Source organism: Anser anser (genome assembly GCF_964211835.1).
Source record: "Anser anser genome assembly, chromosome: 1".
Classification (NCBI taxonomy): domain Eukaryota; kingdom Metazoa; phylum Chordata; class Aves; order Anseriformes; family Anatidae; genus Anser; species Anser anser.
This window is the reverse complement of record NC_139720.1, coordinates 209,211,590-209,228,083: the sequence shown is the minus strand read 5'-3', so window position 1 is coordinate 209,228,083 and position 16,494 is coordinate 209,211,590. Positions and strand designations below refer to the sequence as shown.

At 42.6% G+C, this 16,494-nt stretch overlaps 1 protein-coding gene across 4 annotated transcripts; it reads left to right on the top strand.

Annotated features, from left to right (window-relative positions):
* The first annotated feature begins 627 nt into the window (after positions 1–627).
* Positions 628–13,684, top strand: AQP11 (aquaporin 11). 4 transcript variants are annotated; one of them, XR_014576487.1, is made up of 5 exons: positions 781–967; positions 1,295–1,974; positions 7,107–7,223; positions 12,161–12,502; positions 12,605–13,684. XR_014576487.1 is itself a non-coding variant. In XM_083816504.1 (4 exons), the coding sequence occupies exons 2-4, from the start codon at positions 1,380–1,382 to the stop codon at positions 12,229–12,231; spliced, it is 783 nt and encodes a 260-aa protein (XP_083672630.1). In that variant the 5' UTR covers positions 628–645; positions 1,295–1,379; the 3' UTR covers positions 12,232–13,684. The 4 variants fall into 4 exon arrangements, 3 of the variants coding, with proteins under 3 accessions (XP_083672630.1, XP_083672631.1, XP_083672629.1); XM_083816504.1 differs by lacking the exon at positions 781–967 and adding an exon at positions 628–645 and having other exon boundaries at positions 12,161–13,684; XM_083816505.1 differs by lacking the exons at positions 12,161–12,502; positions 12,605–13,684 and adding an exon at positions 10,528–11,855 and having other exon boundaries at positions 779–967.
* The last annotated feature ends 2,810 nt before the right edge of the window (positions 13,685–16,494 follow it).

The window sequence follows — 16,494 nt, the reverse complement described above, 5'->3', positions numbered from 1 at the left end:
AGGGCTTTTCCAACCTTAATGAGGAGCGGCTGAGGGAACTGCGGGGGTCTGGGCTGGAGAAGAGGAGGCTCAGGGCAGACCTTATTGCTCTCTGCAACTGCCTGAAAGGAAGGGGTGGGGAGCTGGGGGTCGGCCTCTGCTCACAGGTAACCAGTGATAGGACCAGAGGGAACGGCCTCAAGTTGTGCCAGGGGAGGTTCAGGTAGGAAATGAGGAGACATTTCTTCTCAGAAAGAGTGGTCAGGCGTTGGGACGGGTTGCCCAGGGAGGTGGTGGAGTCCCCATCCCTGGGGGTGTTCAAGGACAGGTTGTACGTGGTGCTTGGGGACATGGTTTAGTGGGTGACATTGGTGGTAGTGGGATGGTTGGACCAGATGATCCTGGAGGGCTTTGCCAACCTTAATGACTCTTATTCTAACACACCTGCCACACGCACACCTGCGGCTCACACACAGCTCCCAAGGATATATGGAACCACATTAACCACCCCCCCAACCCTGCCAGAGACCACCACCAGCCCTCAACACCCGTCCCTCCACCCCCCCCCCCCCTCCCCAACGACCACCGGACACATTTGCATTTTTTATTTTCCTTTATTACAAACACCGAGGGGGCCAAGCCTGGTCAGGAAAACTTGTACAAGAGGTAGAAGCGACCAGGAGCTCGACCGAGCCCGGTGCCCCCCCTCAGCGTCCACAGCCGCAGCCCGCGCGCGGGAACGCGCCCCGCACGCGCCCCCCCCACCCCGTTCTGCCCCCCCCCCCCCCCCCGCGCAGCCGGGCTTGCCGCGCATGCGCGGTGCCGCCGCCGGCCGCGCAGCGCCCGGCCGTGAGGCGAGGGAAGCGGGAGCCGCCGCTCCTCGCCGCGCCGTGTGGGAAGGGATCTTTTTTATTTATTTATTTTTATTTTTTTTAACCGCTTTTCGCCTCTCCGCGCTCTCCCTAAACCGTGTGAGGGCTGCGAGGGGGTAATGGGCTCGATAATTTTTTCCTCGGGGGCCGGTAGAGAGGGGTTTGCCCCTGCTCGTCCTCGTTGTCCCCCTCCTGTCCCGCCTCGCCTGAGGGGGCCCCGCAGGCCCGAGGGGGGCTCGTGCCTTCCTCAGCGGCTGAGGGGTGTCCAGGGCCAGAACCCCCTCCCTCAGCCTGCACCCCTTCACCCAGCCTCCTGTCAGGCTGAGGGGGAACCTGCCACCTGGCAGGCTGTGGGCAGGTTGGAAAAGAAGCAGCCTCCTCCCCCCTCAGGGGCTGAGCGCTTCCATCTTCCCTCCCTTTCCCTCTTTCTTTTCTCCTCGTAGGTGGTGGTGGTGGTGGGGCTGGAGCGGAGCCAGCGCTTCCCTTCCGAGTCCTGCCGCCCTGTGAAACTCTCCTCTCCGTCTCGCCATGGCCATCGGTGGCATCTGGCCGTCGCTGCTGCTGATGGCAGGCATCGTGGCGGCGGTGGGATTGTGCAGGAGCCTGGTTCGCCGCCGCCTGCACGCCCACCCACACCTCTGCTCCTTCCTCCTGGAGGCTTTCAGCACCTTCCAGGTGTGTGCGTGCACTAACGAGCTCTGCCTGCTCGGCAACGTGGAGCCCAAGCCTCACACGGCGCTCACGCTCACCTACGGTTTCACCGTCCTGCACGGCTCGACGCTGACCGGCAGCACGTGCAATCCCTGCGGCGTCTTGCAGCCCCTGTGGGGCGGTGGGACCTCGCTCAAGGCGGGTGGGCTGAAGATCGGGGCTCAGTTTGTGGCCGCCGTGCTTGCCAGAGTTTTTATGCACTTCGTCTGGAGGCTGGGGATTGCAGAGGCACATCCTGGAGCGCTCTCGCAGGGCTGCGGCAACCCCATGCAGACTACGGAGGTGCAGGCTTTCTGCATAGAACTGCTCTTCTCGGTCGTTTTCCAGCTGACCATCCTACAAGTGGAAACTGTTAAGCCCGGCTACCGAGTCCATTTGATTGCTCTTCTCATCACCATGCTCGTTTATGCAGGTTAGTCCTTTTTTCTCCGTTACTGCAATCGAGTTGTAACTTAAGAATTGTGAGAAGCAAAAATATTTTTCTTTAAAAAGTCTCGTAGAAAAGTATTTGGTCCTACAAACGCAGAGTTCATTTGGAGTCTGTATAAAGTTTGCCTGGTTAGATTCTATTGCAGGTGTGGGGTTAAGAATGAAATGAGCTGTGCATTCGAAACAATGTTAAATCTACAAGTGAATATGGTTAAGAGACACCGGAACACTTTGAAAATATCTCAGTGAAGGATTGTTTTATAATGCAGTTGCTACGGAGTGAGAGATTTCATGCAGTGTGTGCCACAAAGTGCTCTGATTTCCGAGAGGCGTTGCGAGACAGCACGGCTGCCTGCATCAGGAAGAAACCCTGATTGTGCAGACCTGCGGGATGGATGTTCTGCATTTAAATGCATAATGCATATCAGTGCAGTTTGGTCTGGTTAACTGTTAAATCTGTGCGTCAGAAGCAGGAAGGGATATTTGTGGAATGCATGCAGGATGATCAAATAGTGTCGCATGATTCGAAGTACTCGTGAAACCACATGTTTAAAAAAAAAAAAAAAAAAGGTGCTTTTTATATCAGGGCATCTCCAGGTCTCCTGTCTCTTTAATCCCTCCCTGTTGACCTGTCCTTGCTTTTGTCTCTGGGTCACCTCTGGCCTCCCAGAGCTGGGACAGTCACCTGCACAGCCTCCCTGGGTGGCTGGGAAGGAAGAGCTGCAGAGAGGCAGCGTGAACGTTTGTGCTGGCTCCTGGTGCTCCTTGTGCTCCCCAGCGAGGTGCCAGAGTTGTGTCACTTGAGGGCCGCTTGACAGGGAGCGGCTTGTCCTGGGAAGGAGCCTCTGGACTTTGGGGTGCAGGGAGTTGAGGGAGAGGTGGTCACGGAGCTCCTTGCCCCAGCTCGTGCTGCAGCTTCCACCACGGACGAAGTCATCCAGGGAACGATTTCTGAGCGGAGATCGCTGTTGTACCTGCAGGTATCCGCAGTGGTACTGAGCTCTTGTCCAAAAGGCCGAGCCGTATTATGCTCCCTGACACAGCAGGATGAAAATACTGCCAAATTTTCAGATGCGTTAATGAAAAAAGCCTCGCTCATTACATTTAGCTGAAATCATAATAGCTGAAAGATTTTACTCCACCGATGATTTCAGTAATTAGAAATTGGAACCACTTTCTAAAATTAATCTTTGAAGGCAGAAGCGAGGTGTCACCGCATTTTAGCACACTAGGTGTATTTGTGAGCGGGTTGGGGAAAGTGTAGCCAAAGATCACGGTACCTCTTCTACAAGCCAGGAAACCTGGATTGCTGATTCCTAGCATTCCCTTGCTGCTTAGCAAATATTCCTGTAAAATAATAACGTGTCACGCTGCCTTTCCCTTAGCTAGTTCATGCAGGGAATTCGTGCCCGGTGCTCCTGGCCAGGCCATCTCTTTCTAGCAGGGGAAGGCTGCCTACCGAGTCGGCTTCTTGTCGTAAACTTGGCCTTGTTGTGACAATCCAGAGCAGTCAGTCTGCGTATATTTCTAGGAAATACCAAACCTGCAGTGCCCGGGCCTGTTTCCCAGGCAGTTTGTGCTGTATCGTGTGCAGAACGCCCTGTGCAACCTGGATGTTTTTCTTTCCACTGTATCTGAGTCTAAAATCAAGGCTGTTTTAAAAAAAAAAAAAAGCATTCCAGGGAGCAGATCTGGAATGTAGTTTTATCCTCTCCTCAGTGGAAAATGTACTAATTCTTTCTTGTTCGCCTTGCTCCACGCTTCCTAGGGTCTGCACTCCTTGGCGTACGCTTGGGTCGCAAAGGGAAGGTGAGAATGCCATCCTGCCCCTGCAGCAGGCACAAGCCTGATAGTTACTGCGGAGGTCGAAGCCTCTTTAAGTAGCAGAGGGCGTAAGAGCCAATATGCCTGCCCCTGAGGGGTCCCACCACACGTGGGAGCAGGCTGCTGCTGTGAGCACCTTTCTGTGGTGAGGTGAGAGGCGTGGAACAGATCCTTACAGATCGTGGAACAGATCCATCGCGGAATGATGCATTCACCCCAGATGCATTTCCTGCCTGTGTTGGGAGAAGCATTGCCTTTTCCCACTTTGAGCGCGCAGAAGGAAAAGTGAACACCTTCCAAACCGGTCATTAGGGTAGCTGGTGTACAGGGTTTGAAGACAGGCAGATGCTTAACGTAGCTGGGCCAGTCATTCTCAGGAAATCCTCTGCGCCTCTTCGTTAACTCTTTATGAAGAACTTGAGCGCTTCTTTAAAAGGGATGGATCTTTCTTGCTCACCCAGCACCGAAGGGCTAGGAAGCCAGCACCAGATGTAGGGGAACTGGTAACACCCCTACTTTATCCTACAAAAATATCAAAGTTTAGAATATTGTGTGAATGTCGCTGTTTCAATCTTTAGTTTGAAAGATTGTGTTTTGGCTAGACACTCCGAAAGGTGCATTCGGTTAGAAAATGAAGTCCCTGCTAACGGTTTCTTTGCACACTGATTGTGCCTCCAGAACCTGAGTTTGTTACAGTCGTGAATGAATCAGAAATGTTAGAAAATACATCTCAAACACAGTATCTCACATTTCAGCCCATCAGTTAGCTTCTGCTGTATGTTTAAAAGCTATATCCCACAAGAGGAATGATCCGAAATGATCCCTGAAAAGGGACTCTAAGGAGTATCTCATACTCGTATTAAATTTGGTTTGGATAGAATGTTAAAGTTTAGCCATATCTCTGTGTCTTATACCCATCTAAATGTATTGATACACATGCAGGGCTAGAAAACATTAAAATGTTCTTTTTTTTCCTTTTCACTGAGTTAGCGTGATGGGAAAAAAAGTAGGTGTTGGTAGGTCACTGTGTGTGCCCATGAAAGTTATTTAGGTAAAGCGTGCAACTTACTCCAACAAATAACATCAGGTTATGTAGTAAGTCTTTTCAAAATTACAGGCTGTTCCTTTAGCATTTCTTTTACTTTTTTAGGTTAAAATATTCACTTTTTTTTTTTTAATTCTGTCTTACACTGGCCAAATTTTTATAATAGCAGATACTGTACAAAAGAGAAAGAAACAAAACCTCCAGTACTGCATTCATTTTGTTTCTTCCACTAAAAATGAGAAAGAGAAGGTTATGCCTATAAATATTAAAGGAATGATTCAGAAGCTAAGGATGCAGACCATACATATGTTGGTAAAGAACATTCAGATACTTCCTTTGAGAAAATATTTATAAGGGGAAGAAAAAAATCCACTTTCTGAGAGCTTTTTATTTACAGGCAATATTACAGTGAATTGTGTAAAATTGGCAAGCTATTTCTGAGCTTAACATATTGAGGTAAAAATGACATGCATATTTTTAATTCTACATTCCTCCCTATTTTTTTTCTTTTAGTAATCTTAGAAGTTAAAGTTACTTTCTCAGTCATTATGCAGAGCACTCACTACTTCACATTTTCAGGTTTTTATGCGTGCAGCATCAAAGATACTACACTTCTTTTTGCCGTCAAATGTTTTATTCTTTCTAGTACACAGACTCTCTGAGGTGCAGCTTTGTGTTTCCTGTCACGCTCTACCATTCTTTCACGTTTTAAATGTAGTATGCTACCAAAGGGCGTTTTAATCTAACAAATATTTTTAAATAAGATAGTACGAGTGCCCTTGTCCCCTGTGGTTTATATTCCAGCAGTTCCTAGTACTGAAGAAGTAGCAGTTAAAACTATATCTTATGTTTAGTATCTGTTCAGAAACAGCATCTGCCTCCTGAGAGTGAAATTCTGCTCTTCAATGTGTGTTTGTGGATACAAAAGCAGGAGCTGTGAATCTGTAAACAGATTAAAGCAAAGTAAATTATGTTAGATGGCCTTCCTGGCCACGGTGGAACTCGTTCGTGTGTTAATGTGCAAAGTAAGACTTCACAGTAAGTAGGAGTTGCTGTTGTCAAATCAGAGTAAACTGAATAGGTCAGCAAAGATTAAAACCTTTCCAAGCTGTAATAGCGGTAAAAGGAGCGGTAAAAATGATGAGGAGTATAGAGAGAGAGAAATACAGAGGAGAAGGAGAAAGACCTTACTAAAACTTCTGGTAAATGATTGCTTTCATGACAAACGAGGATTAACAGCAGCATGGTGTTTGTACAAAGGGCAAGGTCAAAGCTCATGCTGGCTTATTTGGCCTAGGAAAATCACGAATAAGTTTTAAGAAACTAAATAGATACAGTTACATGCTGTGATACAGGAATAAATTAACAGATAGAACAAATACAGGGCAGTTAGCAAGTAATAGTACCAAATAGAGAACTTTTTAAAGAGCAGTGCTTTTTCAGCAGGATTGCATCTCGGACCAAATCGTGTCAGAATTAAAAATACTTAACCTCCCAGCTCATCTCAGGATAATTATAACTTAGTCCCCAAAATGTAATATGTTTGGATCTCATTTAGGGATTGTTGAGGCAAGTTCATTTACACCTAAAGCTGGAGGGAAGATGTTCAGCTTCTTTAAACTTCTTTTAAGAGAATGAGAGGGGTTTGCTTTTATTTTCTTCAAATAACATAGAATGAATGTGAAGGCTTTTCTCCAGGTGTTGTCCTGAGATAACCCTAGCGTTCAATAAATCCATGTGATAACGTTAGTGTTCTGTTCAAAAACACACAAGTCAGCTTAGCAAGAACAGCACTTGGCAGTTTTCTTGATTATCTTGCATATGTGTTACGTGAGACAAGGGGATATAATAAAAGCTCGGTATTTGTTTGCTAACATTTGTGTAATTTCTGCCCTAAAACCATGATGCAAGACAGATTATAGTTTTGTCAGCAGAAACATTTAACACGAGCCAAACCCGTATCTTTACACAATATCTGTGATAAAGAGATAAAGGAAGCTGTAGCCTATACTTTGGGTATTTTAAAATATATTTTAGAAAACTGTTAATAAGCTAAACATGTGTCATCTGTTTAAAAAAGAAAAAAGCTGTGCAGAACTGTTCATCTGTCCAAATGGCTTCTGCTAATGCATTTTATTGCAGGGCATGCGTTTCCTGCAGTGGTGTGTAGGTGTGTTTCAGTATTGCATTTCAAGTAGGTATTAAGCAAGATGGTGTAATTTCATACTGTTTACATTTTGTTTCAGGTGGAAATCTCACGGGAGCAATATTTAACCCAGCGTTGGCTTTTTCATTACATCCAAAATGTTTCTATGACAATTTTTTGATTTATTCACTAGTCTATTGGATAGCACCATCCTTAGGTAAGTTCTTAATACTTTATATATTTAAGAAAATGTTACTTAGTACATGGTTCAAAAATCAAGAAGCAGATATTCTTTATTTGATAGTCTACTTGTCTTCTGGTTCAAATAAAATCCAGAAGATACTTAATTATATGTAGAAATCATTCAGAGTCAGGGTTTCCTTCTGCAAGTGCAAGCTGTGTATTTTAAACTTAGTTAATGCTTTATGTCGAGCACCTGTAACAGTCTGTTTTGTGAATCAAGCATTTAATACTGAGTTTTAAACACCAGTTTTATTCTCAAAATAACATACACTGTTTTGATCGGTTTAAAGAAACAACCATGTTAGGACATAACTGTTTAGTTTATGTGTCATGGTCAAAGTCTAAGTACTTCTGGGATGCTTTGAGTGCTATAATGCAGCAAGAGACAGGACAGCACAATTCTAAATGGAAAATAGGGAGGGTTAACTAGTTAGTTATGAACCAACAGTTGTTTACTCTGGAACATGATCCTTTTGGGGCTGCCTGCTGTTTCAGATTTTATGCCTCAGTATTAAAATCCACCTTGAGATGTGCTGCATGTCCTTACACTGACCAAGGGCCCACTTGCAAATTACAGCAGAGTGTTAAAAAGGAGAAGAGGCTACCTGAAAGTAAACATTCGCCTGATAAGCTTCAAAGAGAAACAAGTTGTTTAGCATGCAGTTTCTGTCTTGCTTTGTGACAGTATACAGGAATATGGGGCTGATTAAATTAAATACATATATATATATACACATAAATAATAATAATCAGGTATTAGAAAAATATGCTCAATTATTACTATTATAATATCACATCTTTTTCATCTCCATAGTGTCAAACTTTGCAGTTTCCATTCTGTGTTTTTCCCCCAGTCACTGTTGGAAACAATCTATCCTTAGGTTAAGAATAAGGAACACACATGTGAGTAGCTGGAATTTTTCTAATTTAAATTCTGGTTCATCTAGTGCAAATGAAAACACTTCATGCCGTTGATTGTTTACAGTTACTCCCACCAAATCTTTAGCCTTCTGTTACATATAAAGAGGCAGTCAGCTAATCCCAAATTCTTTCATGACTTAATCCACAACAGTGGTATTGGAAACAAGGTGAGTATGTGAAACAGATGCAGGAAACAGCTCTTTGGTTATAGCAAATAACTTTTTTTTTTTCCTTCTTTGTGCATTTTCTATTTGAAGTGACTTTAGGTCAGTCAAAAATGGAAAATGAATTTCAGTTAAAACTAAAAATTCTTATTTTGTTATTTTTTTTTTTGTTAAAGTTTGTAAGTTTTGTTAAATTACACATCCAAACAGGATGACTAAATAGAGTAAGCTTGACAAAAGCATGTGCGCTGTTTCAATTAACAGCTAATGAAATGTCTTAGGTGAAGCTGATGGGCATCACCTGGTTCCTAATCAAATGTACAGTATTCCTCATAATTCAAGTTTAGCTATCTGTTACTTTACCTTATTTCAGTTTGATATCCATCTTGAGATTGTCTGGGTTCTCAGTACTTGGCATTCTGAATTCTGAAACACCGTGTTCTACTTAATTAGCAAGATGCATCCTCCAGAACTGCTCTGCAGAAAGCATTCAGGTGATTTCGGCCTGAGTAAGAAAATCTACAGATGCTAATTCAAATGGAACCGTGCGTTGAAGAATTTAGGATGTGGTCGGGGAATAATTTTAAATTTCTATGAAGATTCATAAACACCAGTTTATCACTAGTCAACATATAGACAATACATACAGAATATATCAAACACTGTTTATATTTTACCACAGGAAGGAACTTCAGACCAAGTAGTTGTGAAGATGTGAGTACTGGAGACAGATCATTTTTTGTGCAGTGGCATTACTGTAGCCAAGCATTTCATTACAGATGTCAGGTCTGTGGATCACCTGAAGGGCAGAGTAGTCTATTGGTAACATGAATATCTCATAAAACAAGGGAACTTCATGAATACGTAGACCTTGTTTTATTATAAACCAAGAATTTTAAGGTGCCTGAGGTGGAAGTAGAGAGGAGCTGAGTCTATTTGAAAACTGAATTGATGAATACGTGAGTGCAGATCTATAAGTCTAACATGTAATGTTAGACATGAGAAATTTAATCTAACATGAAATGATGTTTTTTCTGGCACGTTTTGCAAATAATAACATAAATTCTTCCAAAAGTGGACTAAATTATGAAACGTCTAAGAAAATGACCTGCTGTGATGATAAGAAAATTCTTGTGAAAAGAACCTCTAATATATAAGCAGATGATGAGGGAAGGGATATTTTAAATGTAGTTGTAAAGACTACTTTCAGAATCCATGTGGCAGTAGAAATACTTCCAGACTTCCTAGAAACCCACAGAATCATAGTGATACGCTAATTTACGTCTCATTTTCCCAGCATCAACATCTTAGATGGTTAAATTACTTTGTTCTTGTTTGGGGAAATTCTTTTAGGACTATTACTTAGGGTTTTTTGTGATGTGGTGTAATAACTACCATGTGCAGAAGCATGGACTAGCATACCATGAAGCTTCAAATTGCCTGTGCCACGTATAATATGATCTCATTTATGGCCACAGCAAATACCGTGAGGACTGGGAGACTGAGGCCGTTCAGTTTTAATGGATTCCCTGATCTAGCTGTAAGCCAGTTCTTAACCATCACTTTAACAGTTTTAGAAAGTACTCTGGGAACAAGAGGAAGATTGATTATCATCTTCACGAGAGGAGGAGGACGTGGAAGTTTTCTATTAGGATAAGCAAGTCTGCTAGTGTCTTACAGCCTCTTGTAATGTAATCTTGGAACTGTAGTAAAGAACTCATTTTTCAAAATGTTTTCTCTGAAGTTTCAGTGCACTAACATTAGTAACATTAAAACAGCTGATTCCTGAAGTGAATAGAAGTGTCAGCGAGTGTTTATGGCTTAGCTTAGGCAGGCCTAAATTCTTGTGAACACAGAGGCAGTGAGTACAGGTGGAACAAAGACAGTTTCTGTTTCATTGCCAGAGGAATTCATGTCACTTGTCCAGGCACGATCACGCCATTAGTAATGACTGTGACGGAGCTAATGCTTCTCTTTCAATACCAGGGAGATGGCAGCTACGAGTGGAAGAGTTGGTGGCAATATACTGGATGTGAGAGCAGTAAAACGAGTCTCTCTTAGCTGGACAGGTGCCAGCTTATCCTGCCAAGTTACTTACGCTACGAAAGGAGACTCAATGACCGTTTGTTTGGATCGGTGTTGCCAGAAAGATTACTACTGTTCCTTAAAAGAAAATGTTTTTTTCACCATCAGGTTAGAAAATAAATGCCACGAAAGCAGCAGATGTAAATGGAGGAGGTGAGCAAGGAACAAGGCTACAGGTGAAACTGTCACCTTTCTGCTCAGAGGACAGGATATTCAGGTTCAGTACACTTAAGCATGGAGCTTAATAAAGAAACAAGAATTGCAAGTCTGTTTGGAGTGAAGTGATCAGCACCTCAGGGACTACGAAGACCTGGTGGGATAGCGTGCACGAGCGGAGCACATTCCTGGACAGGGAAAGAGGGGGAGCTGTGCTTCGTGCTAAGGAGTTCCTTGGCCTTGGAGAACTCAGTAAAAAAAACAGTGATACGTCTGTTGAAGAGTCGCTAGATCTTGGGAGGGGAAATAATATTGGGGTGTTTTAATGGAGGGATGTTGCAGACCTCCTAGCCGAGAGGAGGTAGCAAAGGAGGGTTTCAACAAACATTGAGCAAACGTCCTGCTCCCAGACTCTTGTCCTCCGAGGGCTTTTCACCTATTCAGACATCACCTCAGAGAGCAAAACTCTCATGCTTTGAGCAAATGCAATCCAGGAAGTTCGTGGAAAACTCTCTAATGCAAATACTAACAGGCCAATGAGTGGTCCTGCTCCCAAACAGGGAAGAACCGGTGGTGAGTGTGGCCTCCTGGGCTGTAGTCCTTACAGTAGTTCAGTGGAAGACTTAGAAGGGTAAACAGTAGAGCTGTTTGGACTTTGGACTTCAGACCGAAGTTCTGCTTAGTTAGGGAATGAGTAGTTAGAATTCCCTGGGAAGCTGCCCCAAAGGGAGAAATATCCTGTGAAAAGATGATTTTTCCCAAAAGACTGCTGAGAGCTCAGCAACATTCTGACGTGCAGGAACAATCCGTCATGCAGTTAAGACTGGGAATTTTGACAGAAAGCCTCTCCCTGAGAAAATGTAGTGATGGATGGCACGAAAAAGGCTCAATGTCTTTTTTTTCCTCATTCTTCCTAAGCAAAGCTTGCTCCCATACCTGCATGTGAAACAGAATATACCATGTTTTTTTTCAAGAGGAGAAAAAAATGTCTTAATCTACTTTTTCTGTATTTAGGTGCCCTTCTTGTGAAGAACCTACAATCTCTAACTACCATTTTTTTGCTTTAAAATAACCTCTAATATTATAATGACCTTAAAAAACAAAACAAAAACCCACTATCCTAAAGCCATTTGTAATGCCTAATACCAACTGAAACAGACACTGCTAACCAACTCAGCCTTATCCCACCCACTGAGGAATTAAGGTTTGGTCACCGTCACCTGTTTGTCCTTCCTGCTAGGGAAACAGGAAGGTGCACACATCGGCTTCAGCTGGCCAAACTGCTCTGTCTTTGGCTTATACGCGTCAGAAATAAAACCTTCAGTATCCAAAGAAACACTACGTTATCAGCTCGTAAGGATTACTTGTATGGTCCCCTGAAGATTTCTTTGTGCAAAAGTTTGTGTTTCCAGAAAATACCAGCTGTCTCTGCCCTTTCATCAGGAAATTCCGTGCTGCAGCAACCCCCGCTGATGTTACTTTACAAATACTTCAACGTAACATTTATTTTCAACTGATGATGGAGAATTGTGTCCTTCTCAAGATACATTTAAATAAATGTTTGGGTTTTTTTTTGTCTTTTCAGGTACAATACTTGTGGCTTTTGTATGGAAATCCTTCCTCGGATACCCTGAGACGCCAACTTCTGAATTTTAGCAGTACTACGTTAAAAAACATTTTCAAGAAAGTTAAATTACAGCCACCTGCAGAACTGAAGCTTCCAGAAAGATGCTGACATCAGCTTACGCACCACCTTTCAATTGTATTTTCAGATTTCATGTTTTGGAATATTTCACTTAAAGCTTTGTATTCAAAAACTTACTTTGTAATAGCGTATCAGGATGCTGAGAATAACCTGCCAACAGTTTCTGTTAAGCCATATGAATGTGAAGGACTGTTAGAACACTGAAACTTTGTCACTTTAGCCGTAAGTGCCGTTTGCTGACCTTAATTACCATGGCATATAAAACTAAGTTTAGGTAAACACCCAGTCCTTTCAGGGTTTGATTTTACTGGATTCTTCCCGTAGACGGCTCCTGATGAAAATGAAGCTGAAGATTTCATTCTTATATTGATATCAAAATACTCCTACTTGCCATACGAGTGCCTCTGAGAGGAAGAGAGGCTGGCTGCTTTCTTTTCTACTCCCTAGAAGAATCGCCACAGCTTTATTCTAGAGGTAACCTACACCAAAAGTAAAAATCTGTAGGACCAGCAGTGTTTTAGTAATACCCAAGCGCAGGTAAGTAACCCCTCTCTTTCTTTCAGGAAGGCTTTGCCCCGTCCTCTCCCTGTAGTTTATTGAATGTTGATCTTGGTTGAGAAGAGTGTTAACAAAGTACTGTTACAATTCTGTAGACACGCAGGTAAAAGTGATTATAGAGGGGGAAAAAAAAATGACAACTTTATCCCAGCTTGCTGTCTTTTGCACACAGTAGAACAGACACACTATATAGGGATGAGTCACATGGGAACGTGATGCATAGTTGATTTTGTGATTTTATTTTTTTATCCTATCAGATATTTTTCTTGAAATAAACGGATTTGCAATGTAATAAGATAAAAGAGAGAAAAACATAGGAAAGCAACCTATCCAAATGGGCAAAAATATACCCATTATAGCCTTAGGTGAGGTGAAAAGCACCCGGAGGTACCAGTCCTCTCAAGTTCCCCTCTGGCATGAGGTTTCTTCTTCTGGATGCTTAATTTTTATGTGACAGTATACCAGAATATATTTTTCAAATTTACGATTAAATTCAGTTTTTCACTTTATAGTTACTAGATTTGAAAGGCAAGATGATTAACAAGTTACATAAATATTCCAGTACTAGGCCCCTCTACTCATTGGTTTTTTTGTTTGTTTAAACTGTATTCCCATTGCTGACCATCGAAGAGGAATAGGAAGAATCAAACAAGCTTTTTGCACACTAAAATTGTGATAGTTGCTGTTGCCACTGTCCTTTTTGCAAGACTTTGGGAAATAGTTTCATTTCCTACTTCTTGCAATAACTTTTTTTTCTCATTTTAATTTTCTAAGGTATGTTTAGATTTTATTGCGAAATGAAATCACTGTTTGCACATGCTTTCCATATAAAGGTCTTAATGCGTAAGTGTGTTCAGTCATTAAAACAAAACAAAAAAACCTGCTAATACACCAAAGAGAACCAGAACTGCTGGGTTATCGTCATGCAGCAGCACTCTGATCCTGGTGCGAGTAGGCTTGCTGAAGGAAACGTATCGTGGTAAGATGCTTCAAGGCAAGGGCTACGCCCCACCACGCTGTGTGCCAGATAAAGTGTGATCCTTCAGCCATTTATTTATATCTCGGCCGCGGAGGGCAGCTGTAACAAGGAACAAAGCTGATGCATGCATGTGAACACCACATATTTGTACGTGTACTGCATCTAAAGGAGCCGTGTCAGGAGGCTGCTACCTGTCACTGCCTCGCTTTACTGCTTTTTATCCATTTTAAGGTGATCCATACATTGTGTGTGGTGTTTTGTTTTATTTTCCCCTGGGGCTTGCGTTTCCTGGTATACACAAGCCCAGTTTTTAGCCTCATTTCTTACGGAAATGAGCCTTACGTAATGAATTAATCTGCACATCTCCTCTGAGCCTGTAAGGCCCCGAAGGTAAAGGTCTCAAACCTCAGAAAGAATAAAGATAAAAGGGAAAAGAGAAAGCAGAGAAACAACTACAGGAAGCCCAGTGTTGTTAGGTTAGAGACCCTACTTCCACATCATTTTTGAAGGACTGCAATCAAAGTCCATAAAGCACAGAGAGCAGCTCTGATTTCTGTATCTATGTTATTTATTTTGGCATAGCATACACCTTAAAAGTTACATTTGCTATGTAACTGGGTAACTAATAAGCTGTCACTCAATTTCTAGTCACTGGATTTTTTTAAGTCACTGCTAAAAAACAAACAAGCCTTAAATTCCCTTAAGGGAAAACAAAAGCAAAGAAAAAAGGATAAAGAATAGGAATTGAAAACTTTAACTTTTTTTTTTTTTTAGTAATACAGACAAAATATTTTTACGTTCAAAGTAATTAATGTTTATGAAAGGTTTCCCAAAACACAAATAGCTTCAATGTAAACTTTCATTAAAGATAAAACTTGTAAGTAACTCCACACTGGACAGCGCTTAATGTTACTTAGGGCTCATCCAGATTTGCTTCCACCTGACCGAAGTTAATCTTGCTCCATCGCTTGAGTAGAAGCAGCGTAAAGTAGCTGATCTTGGAGCCCTGCATCAACACAAATTTTCACTTCTAGAGCTTCCTAGTGCTCGGCCATGAGGCAGTGCTGAGCACAACGCTGCGGCCACCCTGCAAGTTAACGCCGCTTGTCTGCTGCGATAGCTAACAGGTAGTCTGCAGTTTGGTGTGAAAAACAATAGAAAGAGCACACTTCGGCAATTAAGAGTTACGCCAAAACAAATAATAACAACAAAAATCAGTCTCTTTTAGCCACAAATGGTAATTTGAAATTTTATGAGCTCTCCTTCTTTGGTGTCTATGAAGGAACTAGTAAAGCAGGATGATTAGGCAAATGCAAGGCCTACCTGCTGCTACCTTTTTACCTCCACCACAGAAAGACTTAATTCAAGAGCTAAATTAATGTTGGTAGGTCATAGTCAACACTTTTTCTTCTCTGCAGCTCAATCAGCTGTTTGGCTTCATTGCTTTAATCCTCTTAGCTCAGCTTTGGGAGGCTCAGCAACAAACACAAACCTAAAAGTGTTAACATCACAGAACTTGAATTCTCCTTTCAGGTCAAAGCAAAATAGCAATTGGTAGCTGGCATTCCTGCTGCTGCTGCCCCCGTGTGCCTCTGTCGCCGAAAGGACAGAGTACAGCACGTTGTGTGGAACAGTCGGGAAATGCCGATGGCTTTAGGGCACTGCTGCCAGAGCACCACTGTTGGCTTTTTCCTCAGCCAACATTTCTTTCTTGGACCTTGTAGTCTCTAGCGCTGAACTGCTCACTGCCAGCAGTTCAAGGTATTTTATTAGTTCACTGTTGTAACACGCTACTAGGTTATTAAAATCTACACAACTTTTTTTTTTATATAAAAAACTAGGAGTAACTGCCAAAAGCCTGCCCAAATTTATATTGTTACACAGAAATCTGCCAACAGCCATGTTCTGCTGGTCTGCATGCAGGCTGTGCAACACAGGAATGTAAGAATATTCATAATTCAAAGAATTAGCTTCTATTCTTTTGCATATTGTTACTGTGGGTAAAGATGTGCTCTGAATTTCAAAGCTGACTACAGAGTTTCTTAAAGAATTCCTGCATAACATGGTAAATAATTCAGCAATGTCGACAGCTCGCTATACTGCTAAATCATGGCTAATTTGACTGACATTTCTAACAAACATTCCGCAAAGAGCGGTTATAATTTTCACATGCCTTGAAACCAAACCACATCCCAACAGGCTAGGCAGGACGGGACCACTCGGTGCTACTCCAGGAGTGCAGGACTGGTAAAGAAAAGTGTTTATACACCAAGTTAATCATATTGAAAATTTTCAAATGTCAGCTTCAAATCAAAGTGGAGAAAGTTTAGTAACAGACTTCTGATTGAGTATTGGGAATAAAAATAATCCAAGTTTGCTAGCGTTGCCCCGTGGCAAAAGCATCACAAAGCAGAGAAGTGCAGCAGTAGGAGGGCCAGCAGGACCAATTCTTAGTGATCTAAATTTAGGTTCCTAAATCTGGGCTGTGTCACAGAAGGCTCCTGTCCTACAGAGGCACTTTGCAAATATTCTGGCCTTTCATTCTCACCTGTGGGTAAATGATGAAAATAGCTTCACTTTTATTATTATAATAGTGCTCAAAACTCAAGGGATGTCAGTTCAGAGCTCCCAGCAGTTTGTCGAGGTAAAGGACCGAGAACTGCAACACACAGTTGGC

Coding starts and splice junctions, on each gene's coding strand:
- AQP11 (XM_083816504.1), top strand. CDS start 1,380: ATGGCCATCGGTGGCATCTGGCCGTCGCTGCTGCTGATGGCAGGCATC. Junction 1,975..7,106: donor CACCATGCTCGTTTATGCAG/GTTAGTCCTTTT, acceptor ATTTTGTTTCAG/GTGGAAATCTCACGGGAGCA. Junction 7,224..12,160: donor TTGGATAGCACCATCCTTAG/GTAAGTTCTTAA, acceptor TTGTCTTTTCAG/GTACAATACTTGTGGCTTTT.